This window comes from Pholcus phalangioides, unplaced genomic scaffold (genome assembly GCF_987345545.1).
Source record: "Pholcus phalangioides strain wild (caught in Gottingen) unplaced genomic scaffold, Ppha-v1.0 ptg000015l_1, whole genome shotgun sequence".
Taxonomy (NCBI): Eukaryota; Metazoa; Arthropoda; class Arachnida; order Araneae; family Pholcidae; genus Pholcus; species Pholcus phalangioides.
Genome location: NW_028301608.1, coordinates 77,364,113 through 77,386,058, shown reverse-complemented (window position 1 = coordinate 77,386,058; position 21,946 = coordinate 77,364,113). Strand labels below are relative to the sequence as shown.

At 38.0% G+C, this 21,946-nt stretch overlaps 1 protein-coding gene across 1 annotated transcript in view; it reads left to right on the top strand.

Moving 5' to 3' along the window:
- LOC149076729 (uncharacterized) overlaps window positions 1–21,946 on the top strand; it is a 155,181-nt gene that overhangs the window by 83,471 nt on the left and 49,764 nt on the right. The window contains exon 2 of the mRNA XM_089244363.1: window positions 7,813–8,021. Coding sequence (XP_089100489.1) covers window positions 7,813–8,021 — 209 coding nt within the window. The remainder of the gene's footprint in view (window positions 1–7,812; window positions 8,022–21,946) is intronic.

Sequence of the window (21,946 nt, the reverse complement as noted above, 5' to 3'; positions counted from 1 at the left end):
ACGGATGACCGAAGTTTGAGAACCACTGTCTAACGGTCATCCCGTGTGGTCGGCATATTGGTTTGATCGCCATCCCTTGTATAAAAGGACGAGCACATCGGATATTGCGTATGAAGTCGTGTGTTATCATATCAGGCTATTTCGAGAATTGGGTTCGATCAATCACGGCGTGTCAAATGGCATAAGCGAAGAAATGAATACATCTCAGAGCGCAACATCCCCGATTCATCTGGAAATATCATTTGTCTTTTCATTCGGGTCGCAGCCTTTCAATTATTAATCGGGATCGAAACGAATCAGGTACAACCGGAAGAAAATGGACGTAAGAATCAGGGCGACGAGGGAAATAGGAAACGGCCAGTTTCCAGAACAAAAATCACGAGTGAACCTTTAGTATTATATTGGATGCCATCGTTCGTTCCTCTTATTTACTTTGTTCTTATGTGTGTGTGAAGAAAGAGAACTGGACAGAAAGAGACTAAATGGTGAGACAAAGAGAACAAGTAATCACGGAGATCGACTTCCGGAAAATGAAGACGTCCAAAGAAAGAAAAAGGTTTAGATTGTCCAGAGATTTTGTGATTGCATCGCATCTCTGATAGAATCCGCTCGAAATAAGTCAATTTCGTGTGGGTCAATTTCTTCTTTGTACTATTCGATGTGTGATGAGATCGTGTGTGTGCGTGCAAACGTATAGAAGTTATATAAAAGACTTTCCAGTATAAAAGTAATTCTTTTTCACGCTGGCCGGTTGTTCTCGTAAATGCTTCCAGTTTTTATCGAACTATATATAGTTCGAGTCCGAAAAGGAATAACTTCTTTTCTGACGCGTCTTCTTTCTACTGTTTCCTAACTGTTTCCGAATCTCAACTAATTTCATTGCTGCGAATTGATCAGTTGGTGGGAGGGGGAAAAGAAAGCCTACCGCGAATAAAATGTTGAATTTGTCGTCTCCAAACTCAATATCATTCGAATTGAAATCGTGTAGCTTCAGAGCATGAGGGTTGCTCGGCCAATCGAATCGGGAGCTTCGAGTTGGTAAAGATATACAAATCTGAAAAGGTGGGAAATCTGAACCTTTCTTCTTTTTTTTCTTTTTGGCATTTTAGAAATTGTTGAATAAAGTTTACGGAAGTGATTAACAATATCCTTAAGTATTAAATGATGGAAGGATATTAATAAGGAGGTTAAATAATGACAAGGAAATCGTTTCACTTTAATGATATTCCATGTTCGAGTGAAAAATTCACCAATAAATTTACCGATATTGATTGCAGAAGTAAATTTTTTCGTTAAAAAACAGGTCAACATAAACGAAACTTGTGTTGAGCCAAGGGCCTGAGCCCCTTCCCAATCTCCATACTACTGTACTTGTAGAAATATGGGTTTAAGCTCTTCTTCTTCTTTTAATCAACTCTTCTCATTTTCAACTCTTCTAATATTTTCAATAACTTTTAGCCTATGCCGATTTGAAATATCGGGTATGCAAGAGAAGCTTGTCGTCTAGTACACGTGACATGTTTATTGGGAATCGGATGATGCGTTTATGTGTGGATTTCCTTCCTTTCCCTTACACACACACTATACACTTTTAAATGCATGAAAATGATGAGAGGCCTTAAATTTTATTTTAATGTATTTGATGGTTAGATTCGATGACACGAGAGGAATTCACTATGAAGTTTGTTACGCCACCGAAATATATTACACGCGCCAAAATATTCGAAAATCGTTACTTTACAGTGCTGGGTAATAGTTTATCGAGAAATGGGCTCCTGTGTGACACTCCGCAGATGTTGGAATTCCCACAGGATCCAACGCACTATTCCATGGCTATATCTTCTGTATACGACTTGCTGATTATCACTAATACCACTAACAAGGACGAGCTTCATTTATCCATGTACTGTGTAGTTTTAGTACGGTATTATACCCGTTGAAAAGACGCTTGTTGAAGATCATGTTGCAAATGATTCACATATGTTTCTTGAACGGTATGCGGTGGCACATCATGGTATCGCATGATCAGACTTTCCGGATTGAAATTATATTGGAAATATCAATGAAGTAGGGCACAGAGGCGAGAAAGAAAGTGTTTTATATCGTTGAGTGCTTGTCTTGATTATTATGTAGGAAGGTTTGATTTCTGAATTCATTCGGGAATTTTATACAAACACAAACACAAGGACTACAACAGACAAATTGCTACCCAACAAAAGTGACTGAAAAAAAGATGCTCATAAAAAAAGAATGATGTCAAATACAAGGTGATTCAGAAAAGATGGGGAAAAAACTTTGAGAGGTGATAGTACACACCAATAAAAACAATTGTGATCCAAGAATGCATGGTCTAACATGAAACGCAAACGCGCGTTTCGAAACAGCCGCTCCGCAAACGTTAAAACGACATTCCTGTTGAAATTTAGCGGGAGAACAAAAGAACACCATGCATGCAAATGTAACCTGGGGAAGAAGAAGAAACCGCATGTAAATCTGCGTTACAGAAAATAAAAGGCGCGGACGCAAGCCCTATGAAGTTATTCCAGCGTGCAACCGTTCTAACAGTTGTAACGTACGGAATAATGGGCACACTTTAGTAATACCGAAAAAACAGACATTACATTTACGGAACTGCAAACGGTAGTGCCACAGCGGTAGCACGAATGTACGGTGAGCGTTTTCCCCACAGGCGGTTGCCCAATCCGAAAAGATTTGCGCGGTTGCATCAGCAGCTATGCAAAACGGGATGCTTTCTTGCTTTCCGGTCTAATGCATGTTGTACAAGGACTGCCAGAACAGCAGGTGTGGAAGACGAGATTTTGGAGATGGCGGCGGATCAGCAAAGTACAAGCACACGAGCTGTTGGCCGCAGCCTTGGTGTGCCACAATCCACTATGTTGCGCCCTGTAGCACGTTTATATTTCATTTTAAACCACGCATTCGTTGATGACAATTATTTGTGTTGGTGTGTATTACCACCTCTTAAAGTTTTCCCATCTTTTCTGAATCACCCTGTATAACTAAAATACAGTACCTATATGCATATATCACAAAAAAAAAAAAAAAAAAATATATATATATATATATATATATATATATATGTATGTATAGTAGTATGATACATTAGATAAAAAATACTGAAATTGAAAATCAAGCAGCTGTATAGACATAACTGGAAGTTATACAAATAAAGAAAAGAAAAATATAAGGATATCATCAGAAACATTTTTGCTTATCTGGAACAATGTCGGGGTTCCCCTTTGAGAACGACCTTCTCATTGTTAATTATATTTTTCTTTTCTATATATATATATACACACTGCCCATAAAAACAGATTATAGTTGTCTTATCAAAGTATGGATAGCTTCTTATCCCGATACGTTTATCGTATTGATTTTTTTAAACGGGTCAATTGTATTAGAATTCACGACCCTCGGAGGTAAGCTATTCCATTTATTAAAAATCCTATTAAAGGAAAAACTCTATAATAAAGATATAATTATATATATATTCCCTGCGTCACCACAACCTGGAGTTTTCCTCTTGCTAAACGATACTGGTGCCCCCTTGTCGACAGCAATCGGTTGACGGTGTATTAATAACTCATGGTCCATCCTATCCATCCCGTTGAAAATTTAATTCAGATGTCAATGTTCACTGAAGGAAAAGAAAATTGCAATTATCAAAATGAGATTTCCGTTGCTGACTAATAACAGGTTGAGATTGAATTTCTTTTTTTCTAATGAAGTTCGTGAAATGGGCATGAAGTTATTGACGATATTTGGTTACATGTACTAAGAAACATTCAACATTAACGAATGTGAACTCCTTCAAAAACTCCTAGTTTGAAAATTAACACACGTCAAAAAAAAAATCCTTAATCCTAAATGTTTTTAATTCGCCTCTGTGAAGACGTTTCAAATCAAAAATGAAACATATGCAAATGTACTGCGGGTTGGGAGGGGGAGAAGAACTCGGAAAAATGTTTAAAAAATATAAGAAAAGATTTAGAGTTCACAAAAGGACCTTTGTGGAAAGGGGAGCATTGAATTTTTTAGTTTCTCCGAATTGTCGGGTAACGAGCAATGTGCACATAACATACTGTATTTTGGTAAGAATGCTTGATTAAAAAAAAGAAAAGAAACTTTTTATTGAAGGAACATCAATTGGTTGGGTTTTCGTGTTTGTGATTAGGTCTCCGAATTCCCAATATTTTTGGACTTGAAACCGTATATTTGTAGAATTCCCGCGAAATCACCTTTTATTTCTTTTCTTCCTTTTATTCTTCCACTGAAATCCTTGTTCCTGAACATAATTATGGTCTTCCAAAAGAAATCCTGCAAAACATTCGGCACAAAAATCGTGTTCGTGGTCTGTGGCAGCGTTATAGGCGACGTTCAGATAAGATAACACTTAATAGGTTAAACAGACAAATGAAACAAGAGGTTCAACATCATGCAAATGGCAGATTCATGGATTTCATTGAAAATGCTTCCACTGAAAATAATAACATATGGAAAGCATGGAAACTGTGCAAACCCAGAGGTATACACACTACCAATAAATTACTTGGGCAAAATGGAGTTGTGGTAACTGAAGAAGAAATTGCAGAAACTTTTGCAAATACTTTTGAACAACAGTTCTCTCCCAATCATGTTCAGGCCTTAAACACCCAAATTGGTCACAGAAGAAGAGTTGCTGAATTCATTCATTATCACTTACATCATCATAATCAGAACATTGAATTAACAAACATTATTGAGGTCACAGAGATTATCTCTAAACAAAATCCCAAAAAAGCTTGTGGCTTTGACTACATTGGAAATTTAACTTGGAAAATCTTCCACAAAACATGCTTTTCTTCTTGACAAACATTTTTAATGCTGCACTAAAAATTCATCACTTTCCTAGACCATGGAAGCATTCTATTATTAAGGCAATTCCTAAAACAGGATCTGATCCGATGCTTTTTGGCTCTTTCAGACCAATCAGACTCTTATCAAATGGAAGTAAAATTTTTGAAAAAATCATCGCCTCCAGATTTGAAAATTTTTTAACACTTAATAAGATCATTCGCCCAGAGCAACATGGCTTCAGGCGTGAGCATTCGTGTGTCACACAACTCATTAGAGTTACTGATTTTATCACTGAAGCATTTAACAACTATGAATTTGTTGCAGCGGCTTTCCTGGATATCAGTAAAGCTTTTGATAGATGTGACCACCCAACTCTACTTGCAAAAATGATTGACTGTGGATTCCCTCTACATTTCATCTTATTATTTTACAATTACTTAATTGGAAGGACCTTCCAAGTGAGAGTTGGAGACAAATTATCACCCATAAGAAACATAACTGATTCGGTCCCCCAGGGAAGTGTTCTTGGGCCACAGCTTTTTCTAGTTTACATAAACTCTCTTCCTGCTCCACAGATGGGCATCCTTGCTCTTTTTGCGGATGATGCGGCTGTACTTTGTAACGCAAGGAAAGCTAGTCAAGTTGCCAACAACCTACAAGAGACTGTTGATAACATTGTTGAATGGTGTGACGAGTCGGATTTAATCCTCAACCAGGCAAAGTATCAATCAAGTGCATGGTTTGTAAATAGGAGGAAAATCCCGTCTCTTCTACGTTTATACGTTGGTGAACACCCATTAAGACCGGTCAAAAATGTTAAATACCTAGGGTGTGTATTCAACAAAACAATGACCTTTACACCTCATATCAGATTTGCCTGTAACAAAGCCAACAAAATTCTAGGTGCTCTCAACAAAATTACATTTCCTCAGGCCAAACTTTCCTTAAAAAATAAAATTTTGCTCTTCAAAACTGTTATTAGACCTACACTTCTATACGCTTCTTCTGCGTGGGCTCACGCTACCAAAACAAACATTAGAATTCTACAGAGATCACAGAATCAAATTCTTCGCAGATTTGTTCGTGCACCATGGTATATTCGTAATCAAAATATACATACAGATCTTGATGTACCCAAAATTTTTGTCTATATCAAACAGTTAAATAGGCATCAATTTGATTTGATGAAAAACTCTGAGTTTGATCACATTCGAGACATTGTTAATTATAGTGAATCACCCAGACCTAGAACTTCGGCCAGACGAAAAGTCTATAGAAGACCGAAGCAAATCTTTCACCTTCGGTGGGAGAATTTGAGATAGATTTCACGTACATATTGTATATATAAATAGCATCTTATTCAATTTTCTTCTCCACTCTTTAATTCCTCACTTCTTTTGAATTTTTTCGAATTTTTAAATTTTTTCTTCACCTATTTAATCGCATCTTAACCGCATATTACCCGCATTTAAATCAAAATGAAAAAACTAAAAAAAAAGGGGGGGGGGGGAAATCCTTCCCTTGCGAAGACAATTGCTTTTAATATGTTTTGGTGATATAATTTTCGATGGTGGACTTAAATCACAGCTTACACATGTGTAATCCATTTACAGTGTGTTGTAGCTGTCTTCATCTGTGGCTCCCTTTGGTATGTGGCGGCATTGTGGACTTTATTTTTTACCTGGCATAAGATCTGTAAGGCCATGACCATGCTCCCCGAATTTGACCAGAATTACCTCTTTCACACTTGCACTCACTTACTGACATACATCTTCCTTACTCTTCATAGGCCTGTCTGGGCCCGTTTGGATTTCCCACTATCAGCCCATTTGTCGCTGGGAATGGGGGTAAAATTCTGACGCTGGTCTGGTTATTTTTCGCGGATCAAATGAGTTATCACTAGTTAGTCAGAATTGCGTGACCTGAGCGTCGTTTGCCTAGGGCAGTAAAGTTTGTTACTTCGGCTATGTTTTGGCTGAATTTGAATTTTACTCAAAACTTAAAACTATACAATTTATATAAATTTTATCCAGTAAAATCCTTTTTCAAATACAACGGCCATAACAGGCGAATCGCCCAACTAGGTAGTTGAAAAAATAATGCTCATAAAAATGTGGATTTCAAATACATCTAAAATACGAGTAAATACCCAAAATAAGAGTAATTATCGCAAGAAACTGACAATTATGATAAATATAATACGCTGCTCATAAAAAAATTATGGTTGCACTATCTAAGTATGGATAGCTTCTCGATTTATCTTCTCAATAAGAACATCGTAATTCTTTTTAAACGTGTCAATTATGGAGGAATTCACGATACCCTATTAGTACAATAAATTTTTGCTCGCTTCACACAATGATCATATTTTAAAATTATTATAATAATTATGTGTTAGCGTCATATCTAAAATTGCATTTCTAACAACCTCAAGCAGTACGTTAATTTCCCATCGTTATTAGTATTTGTTAAAAGAGGAAATTTTTCAATTTCTCAACTAAATTTTCGGAAATTAGGGCACGAGAAATTGTTTAAAAAAAATACGTTCGGAGAGAAGTTTTTGCTCGGAAACCCTGGTTGTGTGTGATCACCACCAAAAAAAAAACCCGTAGGTTTTGACATTGTTTGCTGATTTGATTTGCTGTCTATGTATGACTAGTTATGTATGGCGGCTGTACTACGTTGGTCACTTTTAGAAAAAATTATTAATTATTTTGAGATTCTATATGATGAAAATTCATACGGTAGCAGAGTATATTCAAATTCCAGATCGAACAAACACAATTCATCTTTAATCTTGCCTCATATAACTAACTCCATTTTTTTTCCTCTTTCATGAATTGCTATGTTGTACGACGCTATTCTTGTCATATTTGATCTCTTTATTGAAATGCGAGGAAGAGAACCAACGTAAAGACATGTATCGACTGAGTTGGCGTTTTATTTGTGTTGCAGGTGGTGTTGTCGATTCCGACTGTGAGAACGACGCCGGTTCAACGAGTGGTGGTAGTCAAGGTGGCAGCAAACGCCGAAGAACCAGAACCAACTTCAACGGCTGGCAACTGGAAGAATTAGAAAAAGCGTTTGAAGCCTCCCATTATCCTGACGTCTTCATGAGAGAAGCCCTGGCGATGAGGCTGGACCTCGTAGAGTCAAGGGTACAAGTAAGTGCCAACAATTCTTTACTGAAAAAATTAATTTTCCGTATATTCAAACGAGTTAAAACGGTTTTTTTTTTCCAAGCAATTTTTCATTAATCTTTTTTTTTTTTTAATGTCCGTAGTTTAAAATTTTTGGTTTTTTTTTAAACTGGGCAATGGGCATATTGAGATTAATAATTGTATAATGGAATTTCTTCACAACGAAAGCTGACCAATGCAGCGTTACTTTCAAGGACCATGCACAATCCGGATTCATTAAGCAATATGAAGTCTGGCTTCCTGTCTTCCCTGAAGGGGATGGTTGTTGTCAGTAAGAAAAGTAAACAGAATTTAAGTGTTTCATGGATCCCTTTTGTTCATTTCTTTTTTTAACTTGCGTAGTCGAGTGGTAATTTTCGTTGCTTCAGAAACACAGTGGAGCCTCCTTCGTCCGAAATAAAGGGGCGTCCCAAACTCATTTCAGATGCTTGAAATTTCAGATATCCGGCATCAATGGTACTTACTCAAAGAATGTCATCTTGTGATCACAAAATTCGACTGAAAAATATCGTTAAAAAATGCCGAGGGGAACAGCTTCTAAAATTCATAGTAGGATCGCTGAAAAAGCACATCTACAAAATCATATAGTCATAATTTCAGCAAAAGTTAACAATAACTAAATATGCTGATGTATGTTCATGCGTATTGCACTGCAGGAGCAAAAATGTTTTTGCAATGTATATTGAGACTAGAAGAAATGATACAAAAAGTGGTGAAGGCAAGCATTCAAGTAGCTCTGGAAACGAATCTTCCCCTTTTTCTCAACCGCACATGTACCTCGTACACACTCCTCTACGGTATTTCTAACGAATCGGTACATGCTGGAATGTGTGTTCTGAGTGTGTAGGTGGCCTCTAACGTATTTATGTTGTGAGAGTTGCGCTTGTTTCGTGTTCTGCTAGTGCAGCCATCTGTCTTCCATATTTTGAAGGGAAGATGGTAAAAGCTTGAATTTTCTTGTTATGTAAGTAATGTTGTAGGTTTCCCTGCTCTCTGCGGAGAGAATTTTTCAAATGGAAGACCAGCTCGTATTCGCACCTGGAAGTTGGAAACTGACAATGTGTGTGAATCTGCGGAAGACAGAAGCTTCGATCTCAACACAACAATCGCTTTGAAGAAGGAGAAGAAGAAGAAAATTTCGTTCAAAGAGATGGAAGAAACACAAAACTACGTGTTTAATTTGGAACAGGTAATAACTATTTATAACAACATCACAAATTAAATCAACAGGTGAATAAGAATTAGATGGTACTTTTGGCAAAAACAGTGTAATTGTGAAGACAACATTCTCTCTCTCTTTCAACTCTATACCTGAAAAGAAAAGTATTCAACCAGTGTGTGCTACCAGCAATGACTTATGGAGCTGCAACACGAACACTCGCAAGGAAAAGAATACAAAGACTGCATACAGCTCAAAGAAGCAGAGATATAATGCTAGGCATTACAAGGAGAGCTAGGGAACTGATCTCACTTGGATGAGAATGCAATCAAATGTGTGTGATATAATGGGGAGAATTAAATGTTTGAAATAGGCTGGACATATTGCAAGAAGATAGATGACTCGTTGCAGCAAATGGAAAACAACTATTTTGAATCAGTACTTCACGAAATGTTAAACTTCTAAGAAGACGCCCCCAAACAAGATGGCGTGGGTACATCCGAAAGATTGCTGGAGTTAACTCGACCGGAAAAGCGTCAGACACAGAAAAATGGAAAAAATTAAGGGAGACTGATATAGCCAGCTCTTGATTGAAAATGGTAGCTTGCTGTCGTTGTTGATAATGCAATGCTAATAAATATATCAAAAGATCTGTGTGGTTCGATATGTTCCCTCAAACACTCCCTCACCCCCCCCCCCCCAGAACATTTATGGCACAAAATCCCACCGCTCCTTCGCAGTTGTCTAACAAAACGATATTTAGTTATTTTGAATTTCTGGACGAATCTCTGGAACAAGTGAATACTAATCGTCCTCCATTCATACGTGAATTTATTTGTTTCTTTTATAAAGCCATTCCAGTCTGCCGTTCACAAAAGTAAAATAAAAAATAAAGGAGGAGGGGGGGGGGGGGTTACATCGCCGTCAGGTTTAAATGAATACAGCAAGTATCAGATGCGGCCTGTCATTTCAGGTAAAAAGAAAGGTCATCCGTTCGCGTGGAGGGTCAACAGCAAGCAGTCACGACATATTTAACGCCATGTTACGATATCCATAAAAAATACGCGTCGATTCGATCATTCTTCGTGGCCACTCTCGCTTATTAATGTTATTTATTACCTTTCATGTCATCCAAGTTTTTATGCGATGGCGTCCGTGACGTATGATTCAAACATTTGCGTATATATGTATTTCGGGTTGAAATACGTGACGGCCGTGATAAGGGGAGAATTTTATTCGTATTCTTTCGAAATCGAATTCGTTGTTGAAATCGTTCAAACGAAGATGGTAAATTATGAAGGAAACCCTAATCGATTCTTCGTATAAAAGTGAAAGATTTATTTCCGAACTACGTTTTTTGTGTGTTACGATAACACTTCTGAAATGCAGAAGTAAAAAAAATCCATAAAACTAAAAATTAACAGTAGTGAACAAATTATGAACAGAAAATTACACGGTAGTACGATTTTTCTTCGAAAAGCCTTGCAATAAAAGTTCATGAAAACAAGAGCCCAGTGCCAGTGTACTAAACAGCTCATTAAAAAAAATTAAGAAAAAACGAAGCAACTCGATGACGCTGTCCACAAGATTGCATAGCAACAGATTAGTATTAGTATACAACAGTGCAATATTATTATTATTAGAGCCCGGACGTTTAAGCACTAAAAATTGGTCGAAATAGACAGGCAAAGAGGTACTAAAAATGCCTGAAATAGGCACTAAAAAAAGAGCATTTATAATTAATGGAAAAAAGGAAAAAAAGTAACTCTACTGTTTCAACAGATTATAACGGCATTAATAGCTAAGTTGATATTATTGTGCCAAAAACTAAAAGTGTCTGTGGTTTTTCAAGGTTAAGTCGGAGTCGGATCTAATCGAGTACTTACTATGTAATTTTCTGACATACAAAATTTTACTAGTTGAAATTAAAGAATAACTATATAAAAACTATGTACAAACTTTTCATATGGGAATTAATTTAAAAAAATAAAATCAAAACAACATGAGCCTCAGGGCCCCGTCAGCTGCTACTCCACTTTGTAGAATCCATGACGTTAACTAATGTGCTATTGAGACGGTCATCGGTCAGCTATTCATCGACATTGCTATGCAATGCGTGAGCAAGACATGTTTTGTGAAGCGTGGGGAGAAACAAACTTCCCTAATTTATTCTCGGCTTTACATTGGCTACTTTCGTCTACTCTTACAAACTTGATGCGAATTCGATGGTATGTTGATTACTACTCTATCTGAAAGTTATGTACAGCAGAGATGAATGAAAATATTTGTCACTTCTATGCCTAACACAAATTATTTTCTTGTCTCTCAGGCACTTACGCCTGTTTACGTTCAAATGGGCCCAGGAGAGGGGAGGAGGGCTTGCTAATAGGAATATTTGCAAAAGGTTGAACATTTCAAAAAAAAAAATTTGAAGTTTCAATGCTAAAAATTTCCAAGTGCTACAGAATATCGCCTCTGAAATTCACGAATAAACATAAAACAATGTCGAAGTATGCATTTAAGGCAGAAAAAATTTAAAAAAAAAAAAAAAAAAAAAGGCATTTCTGCAAAATAAGTTAAAAAATAGACAAAAAAGGTCATTTTTATGGTATTTTTCTTGAACTTCCGGGCTTGAGTTATTATCACCAAGGCCCGGATGTTGCTATCCTAAACAATCTGTCTAAAAACTCGAAAAGATGTCCTAAAAGTTGGGGAAAAAACGTCATCAAAATAACGGAAAAGAAGTTCTGGAAAAGCCGTTCATGTTCGAAAGTCGAAAGAAAAAGTTTTTTGATGGCATCAAATATCATATGTAAATTTTTTTCATGAAAAATTACAATGTGGGTTTTTCTTATTAAACGGAAATCTGTTTGGAGCGATGAGCGGGAGGGGGGGGGGGGGGTAGTGGTTTTCTATTTCTATTTTTTGCAGTAAAAAACAAACCGCCACCTTCCCCCCCCCCTTTTCTGTCTGAAAAAATTCTGTGTATGCCTATGGTTAGGAAGCCAAAAACATTTTTTCTTCCAAGAAATCCAAACGTATTTTTTCGTAAGTGCTCAATGCAATCAGTAGCCTATTCATATTATTTTGCAGTCATTTCCATCGTCAGAAAATTTAAAAAATTGTCCTGAAATTGCAAAAAAAAGTCCCAAAACTCGCAAAAATACCTTAAGAGTGAAAAAAAGCAGAAAAATGCTAATGTCATCAACATACGGGGCCCATTTATGTTTCCATCCTATGTAATTGTTTTGTTTGGGGAAATGAGCTCATCTTTTCTAGAACTACTCTGTGTCGCCCGTAAATTATTTTTTCTCTATTTTCTTCTGAAGCCCAACGTTGCCCTTGTGACCATTTAAAACTTGACCGTTGTTGCTTGAATTTTCTCATTTGCCATCAAATTTAAAAAGATGACATTTTTCCGCGACTAAACACTTTTTTTCACGTCAAAATGGATCTTTATGGTTTTATTGTTTTATTTATTTTCCTAAACATATGTCCCATATTCTTATATTTGATTCAGATACAGTGAAACTCCTATGCGACGATACTGAAGGGGCCGGAGAAACATATCGTTATAAATGGAGTTTGCTATATTAACTCTATGAATGGAGTGCATCATGACCACGGAGTAATATCGGAAAAAAAGGATTTTCACTGTATTATACAGTCGACTTTTGCTATAACAACCATTCGTAATAGTGATCGTTCCATTGTCACGAATGGTGCGATAAGTCCCGATTTCTTTTCCCTGTCCATCCCATAATATTTCTCATCCAGTATAACGACCCGCAGAGATAATTCAATCCAGTAAACAACGCTGCCCGAGTTGCGTGGTGGTAAGATGTTCGTCTGCCACCGTGAAGGTTGCCGTCTCAGGTTCAAACCCGGAGGAAGGATATAGGTAATTACCTATATCCCCCCCCCCCCGGGATTTTCCATAACAGATTAAAGATGACCATCGATAGACAGCACCTTCATTTGCAACCCATATCATCAATGGCAGTAAATTGAAATATAGCGATATGGCCAGAGTTGGTGTTTGGTGAAGTAGTATACAACGTCCGAACTCATTGATGTTCCGTCTATTTTTTTTCAAAAAAATGTACAGAGCCCGTGTTTTTTTTTTTGCCAAAATTGTGTGTTTGGCCTCGACCATTAATATTAAAGAATCCGGTAGTATGTGTGCGTGCATGTAATTAATCATCACAATTTTATAATTTTTTTAACTCGATGCATTTTTTTACTGCAAAAAATAATATAGTTTTTCATTGCATCACCAAGTGTGAATTTTTTTATGCAGCTAATTTTTTGGTCAAACATTCGACATAACGACCTCCGAATATAACTTCCGCTATCCGTGAAACGGGGGGGGGGGGGATGTTGAAACAAACGTCGCGGCTGTAATTACAGAGAGGTAATTTTTCGACGGAGAAATTAAAATCAGACGGGGCTCGACAAAATTTCATGTTGACCGCATCGAGCTCTCTGCACATTCAGGACATTTTCTGGATATTATGCCGAGTTGAACTCGGAAAGAAAAGTCTTCTACTCTCCACCAGTAATAAGTCCTCATGCAAGCTGGTCAAGTGCGATATACCGTATACACCACTAGAAACACGACCCTGTCTTCCTTATTTGACGCATTGTGGCGTGAGGAACTGAAGTAGGGGAATTGGTAACCTTCTCTTAACTTCTACAAATGCCCACCCCTCAGGTGGGGCGGGAGAGTCTCACTACCCTGCCGTCCCCCCGGAGACCATTAGCTGAAGTGAAAAGAAGGCTAGTAGCTAGGCCACAGTACGTGAAATAAGGAACGCAGAATCTCGTGTATCTAGTGCTGTATATCGTAGCGCACTTGCTCAATTTGCTGGAGGACCTACCTTTAATTACTGATGAAGACCAGAAGAAGTTCGCCTCGGCACATTATGCCTATGTCGAAAAAAAAGCCGTTCTCATTCGCTCCCTCCCTTTCTCTCTCTCTCTCTACACATTTTATTTAACAAAATCACAGAAAATAAAAGTAGAAGAAAAGAATGCTTCGGGGCTTGTCTCCGTCGAATTTGTGAAGGCAGAATTCAATTCCAACTAATAAACATAAAACACTCGAAAAACATTTTTTTGTAAACTTTGAGCCGAAAGACGACGCCACTGCAAATGAATATAAAACTTTTAAAGTGGGTGCGGAAAAATGATCTCGTCCATTTGGGGGCCGCAGCACAAGCATTTAAAATAGAGAGAGATAGAAAAAGAAACAAGGCTTTTTTTTTTCATTCTTTTTTGGAGGATGGGAAAAAGCAATCAAAAGAAAAATGTACTCACTCCTCTCTCGTTTAAAGAAAGAAGAGAGAGAGAAAGAGATGGTCGAAAGCCTATTTGCGGATATAATTTACACCCTCAGCTAATCGTGAACATTCTTCGCGGTTTCTTGCCTTCATATACGACAGAAACAAATTGGATGATGGCGAAAGAAAAAATAAGAAGAGATGAGAAAAAGAGAGAGATCCTCCCGCTCGGCGTATAAAAACTGCCACTGATGACGTTCGCTTCGCGGTAAACTAGTCTCTCAACGTGACTGTTTATTGGGTCTCCACGCCCCCTGCATAGCACCTCTAAATTGAGCTGTCAAAGACTTTATTTCTCGGCTGGGCTTGACCCTCGGGGTTCTTTGACCCAGTGAAACCCCCTGGTGAAGCGCCAAACGCCCTGACACCTCCGAACTCGATTCCCGCTGACTGCACGCCCAACGAAGATTGAAATTTTTTCGCGGCCACTTCCTTCAACTTTTTCTTGCTTCGCTGATAAAGACCTCAACAAAAAAGAGAGAGAAAAGCTCTCTCTCTCTCTCTCTCTCTTTTTTATTTAACTCTGTCTATTTAGGAACCGAGCAGTGTCACGAAAAATATAATGAAGTGATGGGTAGGGGGGTCATGGATGTATGTATACTACACACATGGATGTATGTGATTCCTGTTCGAGAAACAACTGATCCGTCGTCAGATTGTTTGAGATGTGCTTCGTGGTGATTCAGGTGTCGAACGAATGCCGTTTTTTTCCCCAATTCGAATCACGAATCTGCAGCTATCGCATTTCAATAAGATCAGCTTTTCAGCTGTAGGTAGTTTTATTTTATCATTTTGTCATCCAAATAATGGTTCCCCCCCCCCCTTCCCCCACTAATGTATGGTGTTCGCGATTTCCTTTTTGGTGTCAAATACAGAATGTTTGTCTCCCTGGCGTTCGTAAAAGTAACTGGTTAAAATGCAAATAATCACTCTGTGGAGCTTCATAAATGAAGGCACAAAATATTTCGGTAAGGAAATTATAAACATCCTTTCCTATTTACCAGCGAACAGTCATCTTTACTATATGCGTAAGCAGAATTTTCTCGGGGGAGGGGGGAAGAGAATCTTTTTTTTTCTAAGCGGGGCTGTGTTCTTGTAATGTGTAAAAAACCCCCACTATAAAATCTAAAATCTTGACTCGGGTAGGTGGGTTAAACCACTCAAACTTCTACTGGTGGCTATGGAGGGATGACAATGATGTAATAGTAATAATCCAGTTGCATATAAACTATTGCGTACATCTGAACGAGTAAAAATTCGATTAAATGTTCGAATGGGCTGAATGGTCTCAAAATTGCAGCCTTTTTTTTTATATTTTTCGCTTTTTTTTTTAAATATAAATTGTACGAAGCTGTCCTCTGTTTTGCACGACGTCATACCCTTTGTTCGAAAAAAGCGTGTTTGTACATCACACCCTCTATGGTTCACGGATAGCGTGCGGAACCTTTATCTTGAAAAGAAAAGAGCATTCAGAGAGTATAAAAGTGGACGAGGTGACCTATCATTGTTTACTGATAAAAGAAGACTGTTGAAGAAAGCGATAAGGGATAGTAAAAAGCAAGTTGAATCTAGGTTGGCAGATAACATTGGCTCTGACCCAAAATCATTTTTTCGATACGTCAATAATGGATGTAAGGGGACAGTTGGCCCCCTCTCGATAGGAGGCTCAAAAGTAGAGAGCAATGTAGGCATGTGTAGTGCTTTCAATGACTTTTTCGCGTCGGTTTTTAATGGAGATAATGATATTCGATATACGGGTGTTGCATGGGGTAATAAAACGCTCAACGATATTCAAGTGGAAGACGTGGAGGTCCTAAATCTTCTAAGAAATGTATGTGCAAGCAAAGCACCAGGACCAGATGATATCTATCCCAGGGTTCTCAGGGAAGGTGCTAATGAATTGTTTGGGCCAGTCGCACAGATATACAGGAGTAGTGTTGCTGAGGGTATCGTCCCGAGAGATTGGAAACTGGCTAACGTTGTTCCTATATTTAAGAAGGGTAATAGAGAAGTGGTGTCTAATTATCGTCCAGTGAGTTTGACGAGCTCCCTCTCGAAAATTTTGGAAATTATCATCAAAAGGCAGTTTGTGAAGTGGATAGACGAGAATAATGTATTGTCGGATAATCAGCATGGGTTCAGGAAGGGGAAGTCATGTGTAACTAACCTCCTTTGCTTCTATGATTACGTGACTAAGGCTTTGGGTAAGAGCAAAAATGTCGACGTGGTTTACCTTGATTTCCAGAAGGCATTCGATCGGGTCCAACATGGCAAACTCTTGAAGCGTTTACACGAGATTGGAATAGGGGGCAACTTGCTGAATTGGATAGAATCGTGGTTAAGAGATAGGTCGCAACGAGTTATGGTGAACGGGGAATTCTCTGGTTGGACAGACGTCACAAGTGGAGTTCCTCAGGGAAGTGTCCTTGGCCCCTTACTTTTTTCACTTTTTATCGATAAACTCGATCAGGGTATCGATGGAATTACTAGCAAATTCGCAGATGATGTGAAGCTAATGGGGGTAATCGGGAATGAAAGCGATAGGGAGTTGCTCCAGACCAACTTAAACAAGATTGCAGCATGGGCAAATGAATGGAGCATGACGTTTAGCGTAGATAAGTGCATGGTCGCTCATTTTGGTTCGAACAACCCACGGTTCTCTTACGAGTTGAATGGTGTCACTATCCCGGATGCAACTAGAGTCACCGATTTGGGAATTCTCATTGACAAGCGGCTTAGGTTTTCTGAACATTGTTCAGCGGTTGTCAAAAAAGCGAATAGAATGCTTGGTCTCATTTTCAAAAACGTCTCTTCGCGTTCTCCTAAAGTCATTCTTCCGCTTTTTCGAGGCTTGGTTCGTCCTGGACTGGAGTATGCTGTAAGGTTTTGGAGACCATACCTACAGAGGGACATAGACTTGGTTGAAGGGGTGCAGAGAAGAGCTACGCGTGTCCTTATTGGCACACAGGGCTTGAGTTATGAAGAAAGACTTCATTTTTTGAATATGTTTACATTGGATGAACGCAGGTGTCGAGGAGATATGATCGAAGTGTTCAAAATTTTCAATGGGATGGATAGGATGGACCATGAACTTTTAGTACACCGCCAATCGACTGCTTTTACAAGGGGACACCAGTATCGATTGGTGAGGGACAATGCAAGGTTATGGTGTCGCAGGGAATTTTTCTCCAATAGGGTTGTTAATAAATGGAATAGCTTACCCCCGGAGGTAGTAAATTGTAACACAATTGACACGTTTAAAAAGAAATACGATAAACATGTTGGGGTAAATCGGGAAGCTATCCATTCTTAGAATAAGACAACCATAAGTATTCTTTATGGGCATTGTATAATATTTTATCATGTGTATATATTGTTTGTAATTTGTGTTAATTGCATTTTTAATTGGGTTGCTGTATTTTTGAAACATGACAACCATATTTTTATGGGCATCTTTTTATCAGCCACCTCGTTGGGCATTTTGCCTGTTGTGGTGTTGTATTTGTATTTGTATTTGTACTTTAGTGACTTTATGAGTTCAAAACTGTCGTTTTTTTTTTTTTTTTAAATGTAATTAAACGATTTTTTGGAAAAATGAAGTTTGATTTTGTCATTATTGCGAAGAAATAATGTTTTTTAGGGAAATGTTAGATTAAGCCACGAGACTAAAAGTTCGTTAAAGATTAAAAAAACAAATGAGCTGAATAAAAACTACACATATTACATCAGTTCCAACGAAATTAGTTTGAAGGTGGGAATTCCTGTAAGATAAATACGTATACTCTTGTACCAGTAAGTTTTTAGCTATGAATATTAACTTGATTATTCGAATATGTAGCACGTACAAGAGGAACATTTTTATATGATTTGTGAGTGCGTTTTCCCGTGCCCAGTGTGTGTGTTCATTCGGGTTGCTTTTATTTTAAATCATGGGCGCGGAGATGCGGGGGGGGGGGGCAATCGTCAAAGGTGGAGTCGACTGATCTAATGTACATATGTATATATGAATTGCCATCATCATCGTGGGTCCCCCCCCCCCAGACTTCTAAGTCTATCTCCACCTATGTTTTAAATAATAATAGTAATATATGGCATGATATTCAAGAGAATCGGCCCCGAGTGATGCGCTGACAATCCTAAGCTTCGATAATCAGTTTTTTGTTATTTAGGAACGGTTTCAGACTGTGACGTCGTTCTTTGCTAATGAGGTTGTGAATAGATGATAAATGCATATACTATTGTACCATAATTCCAACTAAGAATTCGAGTGCAAGGCACCGGTGATTGAAAACTGTGACGCCCCCAGAGAATATTGAGGAAGAGAGTGCAATCAATATTTTAAGCGTCCCTCGCCAAGCAGCCCTCGCTCTGTGAACTATAACGATGCTGCAAAAGATGAGAGAACCAGAACTGCCATCTAATAATTAAGAGCCCTACCCGACCTCAACGTTTGCCCGTGTTTCGAGTGTGTTTTATTTTCCTTTTTTTCTTTTTTTTGGTTTCCCAGCGTACAATAAATCGGGATCAAGCCAGAGTGAAATGTAGCCTCTTATATATTGTACTTACTACTTACTCACTACTGGTGGTGAAGAAGAAATAAAATCACCGATTAATTTAGTGCGAAGTCGGTATCAGGTCGCCATCAGTATTAAAATCCGGTTTTTTATGTAGGTGCGCGTGAAAAGTTTTTATTACTATTATCTTTTTTTTTTTCGTGAAGTGGGGGGGGGGGGGGGGCTAACTTTCATTTCGCGTCATTTTCATTTCATCATAATATTTCACGACGGAATGAACTGACTGGTGGCGAAAAATGCCCTCGAATGATATGCATAATTTTATTATTACAAATTTTCATTCAAGTACGATGCAATTTAACTTCGCGTTGAGAACAGATAAATCGACAAGAGCGTAGTGTGTGAATGGGACAAACGTTTTGGATGGTCTTCGAATTTCGAGAAGATACCGATCAGTTACGAAATAAAGGAAAAAATTCGGATAAACGGGCTTGGAGCATCTCCCATCAATCAAAGAAACTAAGACCTTTCAATTGAATTCATGTCTCCACATCTTGCAGCAGAACCCCTAGGCTGGTGGGCTCCCAGAAACTTAAGGGTGATTTGATTGAACTTGCGGGCTGGTTAGGTGGACAGGTTAACAATTTCGCGGACCAGCATTAATAGGAGGAAATAATTTGCCAACCCGAGATACGATGATAGAGAGGAGGGTCCCCTCCCTATAATAAATTTATAGCGCGAAAAAACAAAAATGATGAGAATCGTTTCGGGCCCCAGGGCTGGAGCCATATCAGCTCCACCTTTGTGGGGGCCATCACTGTATCAGTCTAATTTAGCAATTTTAATTTAAAGTTCCCTTTATCGGTTAACGCAGTTGATAACATAACTTCATCGATTGAAAAGTGTATTTATTATTAGATTATTCATTGCGGATTGAAGGAAAAAAAATCAAATTGAACCTGAAAAAAGAGACAAGACAATACAACAATGGTATTTGATAAATACACTTCTGCAAGATTACGAATGATTTAAATGCCAGTGATAAAATGCATCGACTGCTGTTAAAGAGAAAATTAGGCTACAATTTTTCTTCCTAAAAAGTACCATTTAAATAAATTTATGTTTGAGTAAGAAGAAAAAGCTGCAGAAAAATGAGAAAACAGAAGAAAATATTGAATTTTGCTTTGCAGTAGTTGATAAATACATAACGATTACATTTTCGGCCCATCAGGCCATAAACTTCTGCAATCTTTAATTTGTGTTTAACAGTTGAAGAAAAAAAGAGAGTTACTTCCTTGATGGTTTCACCTGCAACTGTAGTGACATCTTTAGAAGTTTCGCGTAAGAGTCTCTGCACGGAAGCCCTCTGAATAGAATATATTGAAATGACGTTTTGGTAACAAACACCACATAGAATAAAATATTTCACTAAAATTGACTCTTTGCGAGAGTTAGAAGTCAACCATATAAACGCAGGTGTGCAGCATGAAAATGAATACATTGTTATAATACCGCAAATTGTTCATGTTTATGCTGCACGCCATCGTAAATTTTATTTATCAAAATAATGGTTACTATATTTTTCTTCCGGTGTGACAAATTACAACTTTTTAGTTTTTTGTTTGGGTTTTTATTACTCACATGACGGAACATTTTCTTTTTCTTTCACATAAACAGAAATTTCAAAAGCATCCTTCTCATGGAAATGCAGCAACTTTCCAGTCCTCCTCCCAGTGGTTGAAGAACACTGCTTCAAGTCACTTCAAACTGGGAATATTCGAATTTCGCATGACGCATTTCTGCGAATGAAAGCTGAAAAATAGGTCAAAATGTCGATGGGATTCATATTTTTTAGTAATTTAAAAATTAGATTTTTCTCGTGATTTCAATCGTTCCAAATAGCTAACATGTTAAGAAAAAAAATTCCAATCTCGCACCCCCAAAAAATGCTTACCCGCGCCCCTGGTAAATAACCACTAATCCAATGGTTTACAGTACATACAAACAATAAAAAAGTAAATTCGCTCCATCATTTTTAGTATTACAGTTTGTTTCGGAGAACGGAACCAACTCCAGAACTGTGATCATATTCAATCAATATTCAAACTTGAGGAGGTAAGTACACTGGTTGATAAATGCTAAGGAACAGTATTATTTTTCGTTATACCTAACGATAGACCTCCTTCAAAGTATTGAAAATTAGCATATATTTAATAGACATCCTGAAGAATCTTTATAACGCAAAATGAAACAGTTATATATCGCCACATGGGGAAAAAAAGGGAAAAGATAAAAAGATGCTTCTTGCAGCAATTGTAAACTGTTACGGAAAGTGCTCGTTCTGCTGAAAATAATTACAGATACGAGTTCTTTGGTATGAAGGTGACCTCCTCGGACACTGGTGCACATTTGGCATCTGTTGTGCATGCTGTCCACCAAATTGTTAACGAGAGCATTAGGGATTTCGTCCCATTCGTCCTTCAAGGGGATTACAGGTTCCTGTATGGTTCAAGGAGAGTTATTCCTTTGAACAAAATACGTCTGTGGAGTACTGGAAGCCGTAGGAGAATCACCACAATTCAAGAAGATAAATATGTCAGCCCAGGGTGATAACTAGGATTTTTTTCGCCCGGGGCAAACATGATTCAGCGTCCCGGGGTAAACATTGCCGCACCCACAACTTTAAAATCCGATAACTTGGTAATGGTGCTCTATGTTCCCACGTAAAATTCCCACCCACTAAATTTTTCCGCCCAGGGTAGTTGCCCCCCCCCCCCCCCCGTTACTCGCGAATTTGCGAGAACTATTTCTCAGCGGTGTTAAAAAATGTTGGCTGTAAAACGCATTCCGCTACGAGTGAAAAAATAATCGTCG